This window comes from Lampris incognitus, chromosome 5 (assembly GCF_029633865.1).
Source record: "Lampris incognitus isolate fLamInc1 chromosome 5, fLamInc1.hap2, whole genome shotgun sequence".
NCBI lineage: Eukaryota > Metazoa > Chordata > Actinopteri > Lampriformes > Lampridae > Lampris > Lampris incognitus.
Genome location: NC_079215.1, coordinates 39146420 through 39167250, shown reverse-complemented (window position 1 = coordinate 39167250; position 20831 = coordinate 39146420). Strand labels below are relative to the sequence as shown.

Sequence of the window (20831 nt, the reverse complement as noted above, 5' to 3'; positions counted from 1 at the left end):
AGGCACCTGTCCTTGACTACCCTTGAGTTAACAGCTTTTTGTTGTTTCGCTGGCTACTTTCTTTTCTGTTAATCCAGTCTGGTACCATACTGTTGGTGCCATGCTGCTGTCTTTCACAGGCTTTTCACAGCCCAAGTAAGTGTGAACAGACAATACAGGCAGTTAAGCCAATCAGACCAATCTGATTGGTGGAACTTGATGTCTTAACATTGAAACCAGTTGAACTAGATGAGTGTCTCCTGACACTCAAGCAAGTGTGTGTGTGTGTGTGTGTGTGTGCGTGTGTGTGCGTGTGTGTGTGTGCTTGCGTGCGTGCGTGTGTGTGTGTGCGTGTGTACTGGGAGATTAAAAATGCCTCTGTGTTTACATGGTGAGGCTGGTATTATTACCTGTTCACTTCCTAGTTCTTGGCAGTATAAGTGGACTTTTACCCCTGTAAGGTGAGGTGTTTGTGGCGTGTTGTGAATGTGGGACTGGAAAAGAGAGAGAATAGTGGGTCAGGGAGAGAGGGAGAAAGCCGAGTATTATATTACATCTAGTTTTTTATTGATGCTGTAACAGTTGCACTGAAGGACAATTATTGCAACTGAGTGAAAGAGAGGTCAACCCAAGACAACTGGTATTAATACACTGATACTTTCATGTTTTTCATGGTTTCCTCATCCTTTTTACGCTGCATAGTGAGCAATGTAAAACTGAGAAGGCCCTAATTGGACAATATGGTCTCTTGAAAAAAACAAAAAGAGGCATAATGACTACTTCCTGGAAAATATATATTTTTTGTGGAGATTTGTTGTTTTTATACTTGTGGTTTGGGTGTGCCACTTATATATTCTTACTGGATAGTAAGTGTTAAGTTAATTGTGATAAATTGTTGCTCTGCCATTCGTAACTCTTGTATACTTTGTGTGGTATTTTGTGATTGTGAAAAGAGTTTGTGGAAGGAATCATGGGTGCAAAAAAAATACAATACCAGTGTGACCACACACACTTTCTGTTTTACCTGTTTGTTGACAGGGTGGGCCTTTGTTTGAGTTAAAATGTGTCTGAAGGTAGTTGGCCCTTTGTAAGGTTGTGTAAAGATAATGCTTGTGAGAGTGACTAATGGAGACCGAGAAGGAAAATCCCAAAATTCAGCAGATGTGTGATGCAAAAATCTATGTTTAGTTGCTCATTTTTATAAATGCAGTCTTAGACCCTTTGATCATGTTAGCTTCAACAATCTCTCTCTCTCTCTCTCTCTCTCTCTCTCTCTCTCTCTCTCTCTCTCTCTCTCTCTCTCTCTCTCTCTCTCTCACACACACACACATACACAGTCTCTCTCACTCTCTCTCTCTCTCTCTCTCTCTCTCTCTCTCTCTCTCTCTCTCTCTCTCTCTCTCTCTCTCACTCTCTCTCACACACACACATGCACAGTCTCTCTCTCACTCTCTTTCTCTCACTCTCTCTCACACACACATACAGTCTCTCTCTCTCTCACTCTCTCTTTCTCTCGCTCTCTCTCTCACACACACACACTATCTCTCTCTCTCTTGCTCTCTCTCTCACACACACACACTCTATCGCTATGTCTCTCTCTCACTATCTCTCTCTCTCTGTCTCTCTCTCCATCTCCGTCTCTCTCTCTCTCTCTCTCTCTCACACACACACACACACACACACACACACACACACACACACATGGTCACTAAAGCCTTTTTCACGAGTGTTACACTGTCAACGTCGATGGTGATTGTCTCAAACAATGTCTGCTATGGCTTTGAGCAGGCTAGCTGATTAGCCCAAGGAATGTGTTTGCCCAAGGAAGCAAAGCCTCTTTCAGCCAGCGAAGCTGAGCTAGGTCTTAGGTTTGATAATGACTTGAAGACATGTGTTGTAATGCGGGGGACTGGTGGCATTTGGCGATAAGTGCATTGCTCTGATGGACATTATGACTTATGTTGAAACTGAAGTTGAGGGATTATCCAAGGGAAAAATTAAGCTCAGGGATGATACTGTGAGTTAACTATAAAGGCTTCGCCTTGTCGTCTGAACAGGATCAGGCACAATGACCGTGTCACCGGTAAAACAAATCCTGACTCACCATCAATTTTCTCAACCGCCCAATTCAAATGTAGAGTTTTGAAAGCTTAAGGAAGAAATAGCTCATTGAGACACAGCTACTTTGATGGTGGAAAAACCACATTTTCTTGTTAGAAAAAAAACAAAAACAAGCTATGCTAATTGGAGAATGACCATTAGCTAATGTGAAGTGGGTTTTCAGAGTGGCTGAACTGGAATTGGTGGGTGGGGTGGGAGTGGTCACTTACACACTCTGTCTGACCTGAAATTCTTCAGGCCAGTTTCACTTTGGAAGGGTTTTCTAATGCCAAGAGATGGCTAAAGACGTTGGAGGGAACATTTGGTACTCTCTGTTCCTCCTTCCTTATTCATTAGCTGCTTTCATTCCTCTCCATTGGGTCTCCCCTCTCCACCCAAATTGCTCTCTCTTTGTTGCCATGTGGTTCTGCTTTCATTTCTTTTCCTCGTGCACCTTTCCCCTGTCACCCCTTACACACACACACACACACACACACACACACACACACACACACACACACACACACACACACACACACACACAGCTTCCTACCGTCTCTTTTCCGGGCCTCCCCTCCTCTCCCCTTTCCTTCTTGCTCTCCTTCGAGCTTGAGTGAACGAGAGGAATGAGGGCGACAGGTACACAGCGATAGGAGAGGGGGAAAAAGAAAAGAGAGAAGTCTGGTGAGAAAGATCGTGTAGAAGAGAGACTGGCACAAGAATAAGGAGAATTTTTGACTTTTGTTTGCTCGTTTACTTGTTGCGTAGAGTTAGTGTGACTTCGATATTGACATCAGCTAAACCCCTCATAAACTGAATATGGTAACGAAAGGTTGATGTTCTTCGGTACAATCTGATATACACTTCTTTACAGGGGGTCTGCCTCTTCATGGGACCTCATCGATCGATACTACCTCAGAATTAGCATCATGCTATTCACCGTATGCATTCGATGCACAGGAGTTTGACTTGGCAGTGTCAGTAACTTATGTCGTGGCGGTTCATACTGACAGACATGGTTGTCGACATGGAGCAGGACCTTATATACCATGCAAATGGATCAACACCAGAAAAACACACATCACAGTTAGCTTATGGGTGTGCATCTTCACAACAAAGAGAAACTAGCGTCTTTCAGTCAAAAGCGAGGTTTGATTCTGCACTTCGCCTGATCCTCGTCTGCAGAGTGACAGTTATGTCCGGTGAACCACTTGGTAAACTAATGTATGTGGACATCGTTTGTCCCAAACCACCAACAAGAGCTCTCACTTCTCTATTGTTGAATTCAAGTTCTGTGTTTCATTTGGCTGTGGTCTGCTAGCTGTGGCTGCAAACTGACTTAGCAGCACTTTGCCTGTAACATGTTGTTTGTCTTCCTTCCACAATGCTTTATAATGGCTTTGGCTAATTTTCAAACTCCCTGATCGCCATACCTCTGTAAATCCAACTTTAATCGAGCTTTAATGTGCTCTAATTCGAGCATTGTCTGATTTTTTTTCTTCATCCATCTATCAGTTCAATTTGCTAAGCGTCACAGTAGGAACTCAAATTTAAATCCCTGAAGAAGTAAGACTTACTGCACATTTCCGAGAATAACTGCCAGCGAAGAAACATTTGGGTATGTTCATTCTGGTTTATTCCTATGGGCTGTGTCAGCAGGACGGCCTTGTCTTGTGATACACAACTTATTTACCCAAATGGATGGCCTTTTACAATGAAACGATACTCATACTGGTTACCGGCGCTGCTTTATTACCGTCGTTATCCCTGTTCATAAATGCTTTTTGTCTACGTGGCAGATTTCCTAGGGTGTACATGTGGACCTTTCCTCTCATAAGAGCCACGTAATCATAATGGTAATGATTCACTCCCCCGTGGTTACCCATGTTAAAAGGATAAATCGCTGGTGGCACAACCATTTCTTCCCCAGAGTTTGATATGAGATACATTACCTGTGTGTGTGTGTGTGTGTGCGTGTGTGTGTGTGTGTGTTTTTTTTTATGTGCTTGAGCAGCCATTCAGGAAATATTTGCAGTGATTGAGAGAGAGAATGGTTAGCGTATCTTGTCTGCACAATCAGTCAATCTGTCATTCCTGTCTTCCTGCAGAGTTTAACGGTTAACCCATGACCTGATAGGCTGATGGGCCTGCAGTGCGGTCACCAGAACATCTGAAACAAGACCTGCGAGAAGTGTCTCGCTTTTGATTGGCTCTCACCAGTGACTGACAGTTAATTTTTGATCTAAAGTGCCCCTTGGCAGGGTAAAGGCTTAATTCAATGAACTCTGTGCCACCCCCAACACACACACACACACACACACACACACACACACACACACACACACACACACACACACACACACACACACACAGATGAGCCAAAACATTATGACCACTCACAGGTGAATCGATTAGCGTTGATCGTCTCCAAATGAGCACATGTCAAGGTCTGGGTAGATTAGATGGTAGGTGAACAATCAGTTCTTGTAGTCAGTGTGTTGGATGCAGGAGAAATACCAGGAGTAAAGACCTGATGGACTTTGACATGGGCCAAATTGTTATGGCCAGACGACTGGGTCAGAGCATCTCTGAAATGGCAAGGCTTGTGAGGTGCTCCCGGTCAGCAGTTGAGCACCTACTGACAGTGGTCTGTAGGCTCATTGATGTGCAAGGGCAACGAAGCCTGGCCCGTCTGGTCTGAACCACCCAGAAGGTCTACTGTGGCACAAGTCACAGAAAAATTTAATGATGGTTACAGGAGGAATGTGTCACAACACACACTGTATCACACCCTGCTGCATATGGGGTTATGTAGCCGCAGACCAGTCAGAGTGCCCATGATGACCCCTGTCCACTGTTGAAAGCACCTACAATGGGCATGTGAGCGTCAGAACTGGACCTTGGAGAAATGGAAGAAGGTTGCCTGGTCCGATGAGTCCTGTTTTCTTTTAGATCACGTGGATGGCCATGTACTTGTGATTGCCCCAGGATGCACTGTGGGAAGACGACAAGCCGGTGGAGGGAGTGTGATCCTCTGGGCAACGTTCTGCTGGGAAACCCTGGGTCCGACCATTCATGTGGACGTCAATTTGAGACGTGCCACCAACCTAAACATTGTTGTAGACCAGGTACACCCCTTCATGGTAATAGTATTCCCTGATGGCAGTGGCCTCTCTCAGCAGGATAATGTGCCCTGCCACACTGCACACATTATTCAGGAATGGTCTGAGGAACATGACGAGGTGTTCAAGGCATTACCCTGACCTCCAAATTCTCCAGATCTCAATCCGATTGAGCACCTGTGGGATGTGTTGGACTGACAAGTCCGATCCACGACGGCTCCATCTCACAACTTACAGGACTTGAATGATCTGCTGCTAATATTTTGGTGCCAGATACAGGACACCTTCAGGGGTCTTGTAGAGTCCATACCTCGGCAGGTTGGTGCTGTTTTGGCAACACATAGAGGACCAACAGCATATTAGACAGGTGGTCATAATGTTTTGACTCATCAGTGTACATACACACGTGTTTTGCCATGCTTATTACATGCTTTATTCCACTCCCCATGCCCGCCCCGCTCTTTTCCATTTTCCTTTATGCAATTGTCTTTTTCTATCTCAGATCTTTACGTATAATAGGGAGAGTGGGTTGAATTTCAAAGAGCAGTTGAAACTAGCCCTCTCTGCTGATCACACACCTTGACTTTTATCTCACTCTTCACTTCATCCCTCTCTCTCTCTCTCTCTCTCTCTCTCTCTCTCTCTCTCTCTCTCTCTCTCTCTCTCTCATTCTCTATATGTATTCTCTCAGACCGTTTGTTTGTCTTTTCTCCTCCTCCTACATGCACCGGGGGGAATCGGAGTGAAAATATTCATCCGAGACTAAAAGAAACTGCCTTTGTTTTTCCTCTCAGCCTCCTCTTTATATACCGGCTCTCTTTTCTGCTCAGGAAGGTGTGCTGTTTGCTTAAGTAGAGTCGTGCTAGCAACATGGTCTCTGTTGTTATGTACACATACACATGCATATGAGCTGGTGCACACACACACGCACACACACACACACACACACGCACACACACTTGCCCGAGTCTTGGACTGCTGACATCACTGCCTCTCAAGTGGTTCCTCTAAAGTTAAAACCTCGACTAAAGATTTTCTGAGAGCACTAAGTAAAGCAGAGTGGTGCGGTACACAAAAAAACTCAGACCCATTCAAAAAATAAAAAATAAAGCTCCGCAAGAGCCAAGACTTTATTTGCTACACTTTCAGTTGTTACACTTGTTTCCCCCCTGCCAGCCCTTCTTCTTCTCTAAAGACAGCAGAAAACTATGTGATTAAACCTTCGCTTTCCATCAACCCCGTCTCTTTCGACAAACGGCAACTCCTCCTCTTCTGTTAGCTATTGTGACTAAGTCAAAGGTTTGTCGATTGTTCGGCAGGTGTTCTGGTGTGTCTCTTATTTTTCACGCACACCAAACTCTCCTCCTTCATCCTTTTGGTTTTCCTTATTTAATGTCTGCAAACACAGTGCTAGGATACACCCCTCTACACACACACACACACACACACACACACACACACACACACACACACACACACACACACACACACACACACACACACACAAGCACCTGTTTAAGGCCCGCCTACTCTCATGCTCTACTTGCAGCGCCAAAGCAGTGTGTGTGTGTGTGTGTGTGTGTGTGTGTGTGTGTGTGTGTGTGTGTGTGTGTGTGTGTGTGGAGGAGGCCGGCTCTGCTTAGTGCCCTGCTGTACCTGTCTCTCATGGAGGTGGTTTAACACTCCCAGAGAAGGCAGCCAAGCTGCGGAGCGTTGTGAAGGAACAGGGTAGCTATCCTACCATTTAACCACTCTCTTGTTCTGCTCCACCTCCATTTTCCTGCTTCTATCTTTACATTTATCCCTCTCATCATTTCTATGCATTAATTCTCTCTTCGATCTCATTCCATTTTCCTCAAAACAGACTCTAAATTTTTGTGTCAGTTAGATTGCAGTGTTAGACCAACGTTATTGTGGCATTACCTACTTAATGTTGCAAACTGCTATCGATGAATCTGCCCCGATGTTAAACTGTGTGATTTGCCTTTACCGAAGTTGTTGTTCTGTCAGAATGCCAAGGCTTTGCTTTAAAGTCAGTGGATCTAGTTCAGCGGCAGTTCCTCTGTGGTTGTTTTATTCATGCAGTCCACCTACAGTTGTAGTTGCATGACTGCTTCTGGTCCAGCTAAAATCCAGGCAGCTACCGCAAGGTCATCTGCTAGAGATCTGCTTCATAATAGCAGCTTTGCACTGCTTTGCAAGTATCTGTATGTCAGTGGTGTTGTTCTGTTCTATCGCCTTGTGACCGTAGAGGCTGCTGGGTCAGTCCTCTTCGTGTGTGTGTGTGTGTGTGTGTGTGTGTGTGTGTGTGTGTGTGTGTGTGTGTGTGTGTGTGGCTAAGATGGCGGCTTTCTTGGGCCTGTCTTCTACAGTATACTGGCTCAATGTCACTCAGGGTAGTGCTGGAAACTGGTAGACACAATGTACTTTACTGTTGGCTACACAAACACAGTAACACACACACACACACACACACACACATACACACACACACATAGATAAATATACTTTTAATATTTGATATATACAAATACATAAATACACTTTTAACCTAATTTAGGGCATACCTATTGCGTTGGATTTAAAAATGTCAAAAACCACGTTTTGTGTGCTTGTACAGTAATTGCAGTGTGCAGTAAGTAAACCTTTGGAAAGGTTTTTTGTTCTTTTTTTTTTGGCTCACCAGGCAATTCAGGTTTCAATAACATAGTTAATATGTAGAGTGTCAGGTGCTTCTCGTCAGCCATAAACACATTACAAAATGTAATGGACAACCTCTGTAACAGTAGCTACTATAACCCTCGCAACCCTAAAATAAGTTATCTTTTGAAACACTTTGACCTCACAAGCTGGCCCTCTTACCTAATCTAATCATTCCCCTTACATTTCTTTCTTCTGCTTCAGCAAACTGAACGAGCAGCTCCGCTCCGCTCTCAGCGAAACCTCTCCTGTGTGGTACTCCTAGCTCGTAACCTTTGACCTGATGAACTCTCCTCTGACCCCGTTAAGGGGGAGCAGGCTGTATGTGTGAAGTAGTAGTTAATCTATTGACGGGTGCTGCTATTGCACCGTGGTGGAGATGGGAATTGCGCCGATGTTTCGGGGAAGCATAACAAGCGGTCATAAACTTGTCTTTTTGGGTTTCTAAAACTTCATTTACTTGGATTAGGCGTCACTTGTAAAATGTGTAAACGCTCTCTCTTTCGCAGTCTCTCTCACTGGTGGTGTGTGAGTTGGTGCTATGACTTTTGTTGACTATGGTTAATCATCTACCTGTTGCTGCTTGAAGTTTCTTACACATGCACACTCTTTCTATGCACGCTCTCGTCGGCGCACCCACGTGCACGGACGCAAAAGGTCAACTCTTGCAGAAAGGGCACCATGGGAAGATTGCAGGGTAGTGAATGAATAATCACCATTTCCCCCCCCCCACTGCCTGTTTTTGCCCTTATTTCCTCTTCAAAGCCACCCCCGTTCCCCTTTTCTGCTCTTCTTCTTCTCATTTTCCATTTATACTGTACATATGGACTTTTTCACTTAAACCTACACCAGTTTCAAATTTTGAATTGATGTACCCGTCTCTCTGACACTAACACACACCCCCACCCACACACACATCCACCCACACACACACACACACACACACACACATACTCGCAAATCTATACTTGTGGGGACCCCTCATTGACTACATTCATTTCTTAGCCCTTAACCCTAACCTTAACAACGCAAACTACATGCCTAACCCTAACCCTTACCCTAACCTTAACCTAACCCTAATTCTAACCTTAACCCTAAAACCAAGCCCGAACCCTAAAATAGACCCTTTTCCTTGTGGGGCCCCCATAAAATGGCCCCATAAAATGGCCCCACAAGGTAGGTGATTTCTGGTTTTTCTATCCTAATGGGGATAGCCACGCACGCACACGTATGCATGCACACTTGCACGTACGCATGCATGCACGCACGCACACACACACACACACACACATGCATACATGCATGTACACATGCACACACACACATGCGCGCACACACACACAAACACGCAAGTGGGGCGTTGCTTAGGATAATGAAAGAAGTGAGACTAAGGAAGAGAGATTACAAAACAGCCACTCTGTGTTTCACTTCATGTGTGTTTTCTGACAGTGACACTGTGAGTGCCGTGTTTTCCTGAGTCGTCTTCTAAAAAAAGGAAAGGGCTTAGCATAACTGTAGCTCATATTGAGGAAGTCAAAATAACCCTGATTGGCCAAAGTCAGGAAGCAAACTGCTCCGCTGTAAGAATGAATGAGGACAATCACGTGTTTTTTCAGACAAAAGCGTTTCCAGAGAGGAAAGACTTGCCGAACACTTCCCCTTGCTGCTCTCATCCCAAACGTATGAAGGTGTTGACCTCACAGTGTCACATGGCTCCTTTTTGTCAGTGAGCAGAACTCCCACAGTGGATATTCTCCTCCCTTTGTCATCAATCTGCCCTGATATGGCTGATAAGAGATGGAGTCATGTTAGCACTTCACACAGGGGGAAGAAAGAGGGAGAGCATGCGGGGAGGGACAGAGAGAAAGAAAAGGAAAAGACACATTTGAGTTTAGTCAGGCACTGTAACTTTTTTTCCTACTGTGTGCTGGGAGTAGAAAATGCATTGTCAAGTCAAAACAGAACATTTGTAGTCCTGTCTAAAAGTGTTGTTACACAGATGGCCTTCCCTGTATGCTGTCTTTGTGTTCTTTACCCATCTCTGTGTTAATGCAAGAATGACAGGGTGATTTATGAATGATTTTTTTTTTGGGTTAGTATCAATAATCCAATTATTTGGCTGAAGGCATAAAAGGCAGGTCTCTATTATATTTAGGTCTTTATTTTCCTGAGCACTAAAAGAATTCCTAATCTGTCAAGCTGTCCTGTCTGTCATGGCTGCGTCAGTTGCAGTGAGAGGTAAGTGGGTTTGCATGTAACTCTAAGCCCTGCAGCCTTGGCTGAACTAACAAGTCAACAGGTGTAACTGTGTGTGTGTGTGTGTGTGTGTGTGTGTGTGTGTGTGTGTGTGTGTGTGTGTGTGTGTGTGTGTGTGTGTGTGTGTGTGGTGGGGGGGGAGGCAATATTAGGTCAGGTCAAATGAGAGTATGTGTTACCAATGCTTGCTTGACTTTGCAGCATTTTATCTTTTTAAAACTGCTTCACCTTTTTCCGTCAATGTCTGGACACACACATAAACACTCTGCTTTTCTTGGAGGAGCCTGTTGTTTTTTTGGCCTATTTGCTTATGTGACTCAGACACAAAAAACTGTTTGCTTTGTAGTGCGTCTTTGATTTCTTTGGTGTTGTATAAAGAATGGCCATCTGAGGATTTAAATTGTTGGGGATTTTTCCATCCTGAATGCTGGTAGTGTTGAAAAATGGGTTAGAGTAAGAGGTTTATGCTTTGCAAGCCGATTTCTGATTGTTCTCTGTTCCTCCTATAGCGCTGTGGTCTTTAATGAAGTGGCCCTTGCACACACTCGCACAAACACATGAAAACCTTAAATCCCCCTTCAGACGCCCACATTCTATATGTCAGTTCATGCCAATGATGAGGATGAGAGTCCAACCCCCTCTTGTGGCAGCTGTGTGTAGTGGCAGATGTTTCTGTGAACTGCTACTTGGCTACAGTACACATTCATATATTGCTTTGAACTTCACCTCATTCCAACACATTTAACCTTTTATACCAACACACACACACACACACACACACACACACACACACACACACACACACACACACACACACACACACACACACACACACACACGGTCATGATGACCACGTGACCAAGTAAGTTGAACCTTGTGCAGAGGTTTTCAGGGTTTACAGCCTTTCATCTGCTCTTATAGGGGTCAAAGAGCAGTCAAGGATCTGAAAAACTCAACAAAACAAGGTTGTAAACTTAATGATAGATGATTTATAGATGTGTTGTCATTTTGTGTGTTTTGTCAGGTGATATTTCTGTGTTATACAGGAATGAGAAAATTGGTCTCATGGATTGTACATTTATTGTACAATGTGTTTGATGCTTCATTCTGCAGTTGTATTTTGGTCTATTGTGCTTACACAACACCATGCATTACATATCTGGATGGTTTTTTGTTCAGTCGCTAGAATTTGAATATCAACCCCGCTCTCATCTCTGCTCTCCTCCCCAGGACTCTGATCTTTTTGGATGGTTTTGTCAGAATGACAGCCGAAGACCCCACTTCCTCCTCAGCTATGAGCAATAACTCGGCCACTTCTGGATCCAAACCTTCTGGTTCCACTCACCACTCTCTCCATGGACAAACCCCAATCCCTGAAGGTGTGGCAGGTACACCTAACGAAGCCTCCCTGGTATCCCTGATGGAACGCACTGGTTACACTATGGTCCAGGAAAACGGTCAACGCAAATACGGTCCTCCACCTGGCTGGGAAGGTCCTTCTCCACCACGAGGATGCGAGATCTTTGTTGGTAAGATCCCACGGGATGTTTATGAGGATGAGTTGGTCCCGGTTTTTGAGTCTGTAGGACGCATCTATGAGATGCGCCTGATGATGGACTTCGACGGGAAGAACCGTGGGTACGCATTTGTGATGTACACTCAAAAACATGAGGCCAAGCGGGCTGTGCGAGAGCTCAACAACTATGAGGTACGGCCTGGGCGTCTGCTGGGTGTCTGCTGCTCCGTGGACAACTGTCGTCTTTTCATCGGCGGTATCCCCAAAACCAAAAAGCGCGAGGAAATCCTGGAGGAGGTCTCCAAGGTGACAGAGGGGGTACTAGATGTGATCGTCTATGCTAGTGCTGCAGACAAGATGAAGAACCGTGGCTTCGCCTTCGTGGAGTACGAGTCCCACCGAGCAGCTGCCATGGCCCGTAGGAAGCTAATGCCGGGTCGTATCCAACTGTGGGGCCACCAGATTGCAGTGGACTGGGCTGAGCCAGAAATTGATGTGGACGAGGATGTGATGGAAACAGTGAAGATCCTCTACGTCAGGAACCTCATGATGGAGACCAGCGAGGAGACACTAAGACAGGTGAGATTGTTTGGCTAGTTAACTTACTGGCTAATTGGCCTGCTGAGATAGTCCATTGTTAAATCAGAACATGCATGCTAATACTGGGTATGAAAATAACTGACATGATGAGATTTGCTGCCAGGCTCAACAATTAACATGGATTTAGCTTTGAAAAAAAAAAGAAAAAGAAAAAAAATCTATTACCAGCCCTTTGTCTATTAACTAGGTCTTTGGTCAGTGGAACCCTGGCTGTGTGGAGCGTGTCAAGAAAATCCGTGACTACGCCTTTGTCCATTTCACCTCCCGTGAGGATGCTGTCCTGGCCATGGATCACCTCAATGGCACAGAGGTGGAGGGGTCCTGCATTGAGGTGACTCTTGCCAAGCCAGTTGACAAAGAGCAGTACACACGCTATCAGAAGGCTTCAAAGGGAGGCGCTATTGCTGCTACCCCGGAGGCAACTCAGCAGAACTATGTATACCAGTGTGATCCCTACACGCTGACCTACTATGGTTACCCCTACAACACCCTCATTGGACCTAACAGAGACTACTTCGTCAAAGGTTAGAATTAATTTCTTCCATGTTTGTATCAGTGATGCTCAGTAGATAGTGCTAGCTCATGTCTTTTAAAGCCAACCATTTTACATGTTATTTATGTTGGTGGCAGTAGCACACTTTGCTATTGTACTGTTGTAGATCTCGTAATTAAAATTGAAATTAAATAACAATACTGCTTAGGGACAATGAGGAATAAACCCCGCTGACTGGTACCTTTATGATTTTCAAATGTACATGATGACTAAGATAATAATGATTTAATCTGTGATGAGTAGAATTTCATTTGATGAACACTTTTAAAATCTTTAACTTGATGAGCATTTGTGGCTAAATATCAAAGATTTGCTGTTTGGAAACCAAACAAAACTGACAATGTATGGGGTTGGGCTTTTGAATGCTAATCCCATTACCTTTGATGACTGATTAAGTATGGTCTTTGGGTGGTAGAAGGTAAATCCACTTGACTTTCAACAATCATTGTGTTTTGGTTTTCTCTCCAAAGGAGCCCCAATGATACAGAACAATGGTAATCTCTTGCATCCTTATTCCTACTTATTCCTTCAATGAATAATGAGCTTCTTTGCAATCTGACAAACTCTTTGGTCTCTAACATCTTCCTCTCCTGCAATGCTATCACTTCCCCCTCACAATAGGCTATTGAAAACACTGATGTAAAGTCGAAAATTCAAGAATTAGATTTTACAATGCAAGTTATTTGTATAACTACATCTAAGCAGAGTTCTCAAGGACAGGTTAATGGAAAACAATACAAACTGGAGCCAAACAAGTCAAAATCAAACAAAATAAACCCATAGACCCCTTTAATGGAGGTACTGGACACTGTAAGAAGTCACAACATTGTCAAAGAGATAACTCATTCTCCTCACTTTCATGTTAAATCTAAAATCCCTTTAAATATGTTTTGAAAGAAAAAATTCGAAGCTCCTTTCTTTTTATAAATCATCCTGCCTTGACCCATTTCCCCACACACACACATGTCATTTTAAGCGGCCACCAAATAATGCCCATGAATTGACCTCCAGTTTCTGCCCCAGGCCTGAAATACGTTCCCCATTCATTATATTATATATTGTATTTCAAGCAGGTACTGTGCGAGGTCGTGGTCGCGCTGCTGCAGGTAACCGTACCCCAGGACCACGGGGGTCCTATCTTGGGGGTTACTCTGCTGGCCGTGGCATCTACAGCCGCTACCACGAGGGCAAGACCAAGCAGCCTGAAAAAAACTATGAGCTGATGCCCAGTCTGGAGCTCGCAGCCTCTGTCAACCCAGTTGGCATCAAACCTGGCACAAGTCAGTGAGACAGACATACCTGTATACTCGCCCACCTCGAAACGCTTCACTAAACCCTCTACCTTCAAATTCTCTGTCTGTTCTTTGCTTTTTATAATCAGCTCTATGGTTGTTGCTGGAGGTCATGTACCAAAGGACTATATTTCAATTTACTACAACGATAAATAACAACACCAAACCTTTGTCCTTTCTAGCATGTCCAGATAGCAACTGTCATCGGTAGTTCCTCAATCTTCCCTCTTTATTCCATGACTGTTTTTGAAGAGAGATTTGTCTCCTTCCGATGCGGGGGATCCTCGATTCCAACTATTTTTTTCTTTCACATGCACTCAACTCCAATTGTTTTACTGAAAGGTGGTTGCTGGTATAGTTTTCTTTTCTTTCAATCAGTGCAAAATTAGAAATATGTGACGTAAAATCGATAATAATTTCCAGACAGATTTCCTTTTTGTACTTATAAAATGAGCAATCATTTCCCTGGGTGCTAAAGGAATGGGTTGGAAATAGAAGATTTTTAAGCCCCCTCAGCAATACGAACCCTAACTGGAGTTGAACTGTACATGTCCACACTGAATAAAGATTTGCTTTCTCTTTTTCTGCCAATTCAATCTTTGCGCTGTCCATTTGTGCTGATCAGTGAAGTAAGTGCTTCTTAACATTTCTCTCAATAATCAATTACAAATGTTACCAAACCGACCTGGAGTGAGTTTCCCACAGATTTAGTTAGGGGAAATGTTTTAATTAACTTCTCCGTTCAAGCCTTTGTTGATGTACGAGTGTTTCCTGAACCATTCGTTCACGATGAAGCACATTATTTCTTTTGTTAATTAACTAGAGCTCCATTCTGATAGTTGCAAGATTATTGCTTCATTGCTGATGATATGACTGCAAAACCATTTGCTACTGCCTGCCCATTATTATTTACTACAGAGAGGCCATTACCATTCACTACATACAGTCAACTCCCATTCACTATTGAAATGCCATTACAGTTCAGTAAGTACAGACCGCTCATTACCATTCGCATGCATTATCATTCACCCAGGTCAATTACCATCCACTACAGACAATCCCTTACCTTTCACTACCGACAGCCCATTACCATCCACTACAGACAGCCCATTACCATCCACTACAGATGCATTACCATTCACTACAGACAGCCATTACCATCAACAATAGTTGCATTATAATTCACTACAGACAGCCCGTTATCATTCCCTATAGACAGCCCGTTACCATTCACTACAGACAACCCATTACCATCCACTATAGATGCATTACCATTCATTACAGACAACCCATAACCATTCACTACAGACAGCCACTGCCAGAAGACAATGCTTTACACAGTATAACCTAATATGGACTGGTAGTCCCATATGAACAGGCCTATTTTAAAAGATAGCCATTTTGTTTTCTTTCCTTTTTTTCTGCTGACGTTTTTCAGTGTTAGGCTACAGATGATTTCGTTTGGCCTGGAGCCATTTTCATATCCATTACTGGATACAATGTCAAACGTATGCAATTATCTACAATTCCACTTTCCCCCCATTTTACAATATTGACAGTGACTGATATAATATTAAGAGATTTTTAGAAATAAATATGTACCCCCACAGTTAGCATAATGATGTTTAATAGGTCACTAAAAGCTAGTGATGATGTGTACATCATCTAGCAATGCTTGTCAATAATAGCCAGAGATGATGTGGCATTCGACTGGTCATGCTTTCCAGGCAGCACTTAGCAGGGTGGAGTTCACCATGAAATTTGCAAGTTCACTATAAAATGAGATGTTTGGGAGACAAGCAAATCAGCACTGGACAAACCTTGTTGATTTACGTTCAATGTTTTGTACAAATACTCATCATTGGGAAACTCAACCTAGATTGGCTGACTTTCTTTTCTTTTTTTTTTTTGAGAATCTAATATTTGTGCTGAATATTAGGCCTTAACATTCTTCCCTTATGGATGATCAGAGAGCCATCCATTAAAACCGATTTCTTGATTCGCCCTCTGTAATGATTTGACCTCAATCTGGACCATATTCCTAAATCCCAACCAGTGTGGAGTGAAAGGTTCAAGACCAGTCTGACAGAACTGTATTTCACCTATGACAACAAGTGATGTTGTGGTGGCTCTGCATGTACATATATGTCCTGGAGCACTGAGGTTATCTAATACAGAGTTAAGCTCCATTGTAAGCCAAATCACACTCCAACACCAATTAGTGCAATTGCTTATTTTCTTCCATTCTTGTCTAAATTCCTTGCTACTGTTGTTTTTTCCCCCTCTTTATCCCTTTAGTTTTAACTTTGTTCCATACACGTCTTTCCCTCTTTTGTACACCTGTGTTTGTTAAGGCATGTGTGTGCATGCATGTGTGTTTCTGTTTTATCGATCTATCCCTGTCTTGCTATTTCCTGTTCTCTCTGCTGCAGCCTTAACCGTTATCTCGCCCTCACATTCCATTCTCTCTGTGTAGTGGCGTTACCAACCCTGGGTGGTCAATACCCAGTGTTCAGCGCAGCTCCTGCAGCCAAGCTGATGGAGGAGGGGAAGATGCATGCAGTGGAGCACCTTATTAACCCTCTGGCCATGCAGCACCCAGAGCACACCACAGCCCCCACTGCTGCTACTGTCTTGCCTGCGGTCTCAACACCCCCACCTTTCCAGGTGTGCTTTGTTAAGTTATATCCACTTCCAAACCACAATCAGACATGCACTTTTTTGACACACACACACATCCCTCTTTAACACATCCTTTTCTTTCTGCACAACTCTTAGGGTCGTCCTATCACCCCTGTCTATGCAATGGCACATAATGTGCAGCGTATTCCTGCAGCTGGTGGCCTGTATGGAGCTGGCTATGTCCCCATCACCAACTATGCTGCCAACACAGCAGCGCTGGCTGCTTTGCAGAAGAACGCAGCTGTTGCAGCTGCAGCGTACGGCGGTTACGCAGGCTACGCAGTGCCGCAAGCCTTTCCCGCTGCTGCATTCCAGGTCCCAATCCACGATGTCTACCAGACATACTGATTCGGAAGCTGAGACTACACAGCAACAACGTTTTTGGCTGTGACTGACAGCCACTACAGCAAACATCTGAACAATGTACAGATTGTCACATCGCATCTTAACATTTCTTGAGGTTGTGAACCTTTCAAGCTCTCTATGGAATGGTTGTTTGACATCAATTCAATACTCAGAGCCCAGACAGTGAAAAGATATCAACCTGACATCTCAGGCTATTTACCACCCCCCACCCCACCCCCAGTGTTGGCAACACACACTGGATCCAAGGTTACCAAAATAAGATAGGGTTAATTACACAAGATAGGGAGTGTTCACTGAAACCTAGCTCAGTTCTAATGGATATAGAAGATGATTTATATTCTGAGGAAATCCCACTTATATCATCCCATACCTCTCCCCAAGTGAAACCATAACTTACAAAAGAGAAAAAAAACCCCACCACATCCCACCCAATCAATACTCCATCTGTCCTGTAACTGTGTAGCTGTGGCATCACAAATATTGAAGGTACATTCAAGTATTTATGAAGAAAATACACATGCTAGGTTTCTCTGTGTGTAGCTTACTATTTTTATTTAGGTTTTTCATTGTTCTCTGAAGTAGGAAAGAAATTTCATGAAATTATACTTAAGACTTTTTTAACATACAGCAGATGATAAAATGGGTGAAAAGGTGTAACATTAAATGAAAGACCAAAAAAAACACAAAAAAAAGAACAGAACTCCAGGAAGTACAGACCAGCGAGAAGCCCACTGGAGGCAAATGGTTTTGGATATACTAAAAACTTTTTTTTGTATTTTTTTATTGATATTGAGTATTCTAGAAAACTCCAGATGCTGTAGACATCACCTGTCCGTCCATGCTGGTTGAAAATGTACACCTCATAGACGCCTGTTTGGTATTTTTCTTTATTTCGATTTTTTTTCCTGTTTTTGTTCATCCTTAATGAAGGTTACAAGTGTTGTGTTTAGTTGCCAATAAGTAGTTTGTATATTTTTATGCTTCCTTTTTTAAAGTCTACTCTCTCTTTCTCTCTCTTGCTTGCTCTCGCATATATATATATATATATATATATATATATATATATATATATATATATATATATATATATATATATATATATATATATATATATAGTTGGCCCTGTGATGGCTTGGTGGCCTGTCCAGGGTGTCTCCCCGCCTGCCGCCCAATGACTGCTGGGATAGACTCCAGCATCCCCGCAACCTTGAGAGCAGGATTAGCGGTTTGGATAATGGATGTATAGTTTTGGTTTGAAGAAATGTTGGCAAATGAAAATTGTAGTGCATTTCTGGGGGAACACACGCAGAAGAGAAAAACAAAAACTGGGATGCATCACTGTTGCCGTGTGACAGGGTTGGTGATGCACTATATATATATATATATATATATATATATATATATATATATATATACACGTCTTCTACATATATGGGAAGGTGTGCTTAGTCTTAATACTATGCTAACTTGATCTTTGCCAGGCGACTAAGACTGAACTAATATTGCTTTTTTAGAAAAACTAACGTTTTTCTCATTTATGTGTTCGTTTATTTTTCCATTAGTTGAATCTTTAAAGTGAACAAATATAGACACAACTAAGAGACATTGTGGTGACACAGACCGAAGCAGTCTCACTAGAAAGAGCTCCTGCCATTGGTCAGCCAGCAACTATGCTCAATCTAAGGTGAAATACTGAGTTCTTCTGGGCCCGACATCCGCGCCTCACATTTTCATGTGCAACTTTATATGCACATTTCTATGTATGCTATAACAAAAAAAGGCCTATACGTTAAGAACACAATAGGAGACTTGGACTGTGCAGAGCACTGGAGGTCTTCCAGTTGTTATTTTCAATCAATTATGATAATGATGGAGAGACATAACACAGGGAGACTTGGATGTAAGCAATCGAGGCCTTGGTGTCTGCATCCAGACGGACAGTATCACTGTCCTCGTAGTGTTTTGTCTGAATGCTTCGGCAGCAACACTCCATATAATGTTTAGACCTCTCTCTCTTTCTTGTACACCAACTCTGCTTGGCCAAGGTGCACTTAAACCATATTTATAAAATACAGAAGATTGCCAAAATGAGATGAAGAGACGTGTAATATACCGAGCATGACTTCCTATGCAAAAGGGGTCAGATGACGTTTTGCAGTGCCTGTGTATGTCTGACAGAGTTATTCCTCATGAATGAAGCAAGCCTAAATTAACCCCTTTGAATGTTTGGTGGGCACTTTTTAAACTCTGCAGCGTGCTGAAAACAAGTGTACTATTTGACTAACTGGGAACAACTGGAGCAATACCTCAAACCCCAATATACAGATGACCTATGTATGTATGTATGTATGTATGTATGTACTACAACACACGCATGCATGCACGTGCGCGCGCACACACACACACATACACACACGCGCGCGCGCACAGCATGAAGTCACACTTCCGAACAGCCATTTGTATGGAAAGCATTTGTGCGTTGGTTCGTATTTGTACATCGCACCCTCGACATTTGAATGGAAGGAACTTTTTTTATTCCCCTTTTTTTAATCAATTTCTTTTCTTGAGAGCAGAAGCTGCGTTGTCCTTGTCCATCTATCCAACTGACAGATTATTTTCTTCTGAATAAACATAATGGTTTATTCTTTTTGTAAAAAGAGGGGATGGTTCAGAATTTGAGATGGTGTTTGATGTTATAATTAAGTTATTAGTCTAACAAAAACAAAAAAAACAAAACGAAACAAGAAAAAAAACACCGACTCCTTAACTCATTAGATTTCGCCACAGAAGTTGAGGCATTTTTTTTCTCTAACAAAGTACACTGCCCCGCCCCCCCCAAAAACAACTTCATTTTGAAAATAAACTGCAAATTATCGCTTTGTTTTCTTTTTACAGTGACAGTAAGTCATGATATATTTAATATATGGATTATGTGCATTGTATATGAAGTAAGAAGAAAAGGTATAATATATTGTAAAATGTTTTTCTTTTCTTTATATACATCTTATCATAAAACAATGTAAAAGATAAATAGTTAGATTTTCCCCCCCCAAGTGTCCAATAGTTTTTGAACATTCAAGGTTATTGTGTTTTTGTGATGTGTACTGTGCTATTAACATGTGCTGTTTTGAACTGGTGTTGTGAGTGGGGGAACAATATTATGGACTATTTCAACTCGTGGTACTACATTTAGAGGTACAGACTGAATCTGGCTGGTGCAGGGGTCACGACCTCGCACACCCTGTGAGTGGAAGTCCAAGGATCTTGTCTGTCTGTATGTGTGAGATTTTACAACGCCTATGGATGATGTGCTGTGATATGCGGTCATGTACGTTGCATAGTTCTTAGGGTGATGCTATAGTCGTAGCTTTGAGAGTTAGCAGGCTATCACTAGTCTGCATTCCAGCCGCAGTACAGCTGCAGAACGAACTCCTCCTGCTTCTGGTGCTCACTAGGTGGCGCTAGAGGTGCCTAGTTTGAAGACCGGCGTTAACATTTACATGGTTCCCATTTTGTGCCTTAGTGCCAAGATGCACCCTTTGCTGTACCTATGTAGACCTATGCAGACTGTTTTCTATCAGGTTTGTTTGAAAAAAAAAGATTTATTGAGCATTGTTATATTTATAGTGATAAAGTAGATAAATAAAGCATTTTGAAAAACGTGA

General features: G+C 42.9%; 1 protein-coding gene across 3 annotated transcripts in view; it reads left to right on the top strand.

Moving 5' to 3' along the window:
* rbm47 (RNA binding motif protein 47) overlaps positions 1-20831 on the top strand; it is a 38235-nt gene extending 17404 nt beyond the window's left edge. For 2 of the 3 annotated variants that reach the window (XM_056280185.1, XM_056280186.1), the window contains 6 exons: positions 11388-12252; positions 12461-12797; positions 13297-13320; positions 13897-14106; positions 16595-16785; positions 16897-20831. In XM_056280185.1, coding sequence (XP_056136160.1) covers positions 11419-12252; positions 12461-12797; positions 13297-13320; positions 13897-14106; positions 16595-16785; positions 16897-17148 — 1848 coding nt within the window. In that variant the 5' untranslated portion in view covers positions 11388-11418 and the 3' untranslated portion in view covers positions 17149-20831. Of the gene's footprint in view, positions 1-6900; positions 6930-11387; positions 12253-12460; positions 12798-13296; positions 13321-13896; positions 14107-16594; positions 16786-16896 lie in introns of those variants that run through there. The other variant, XM_056280187.1, reaches the window with a different exon arrangement.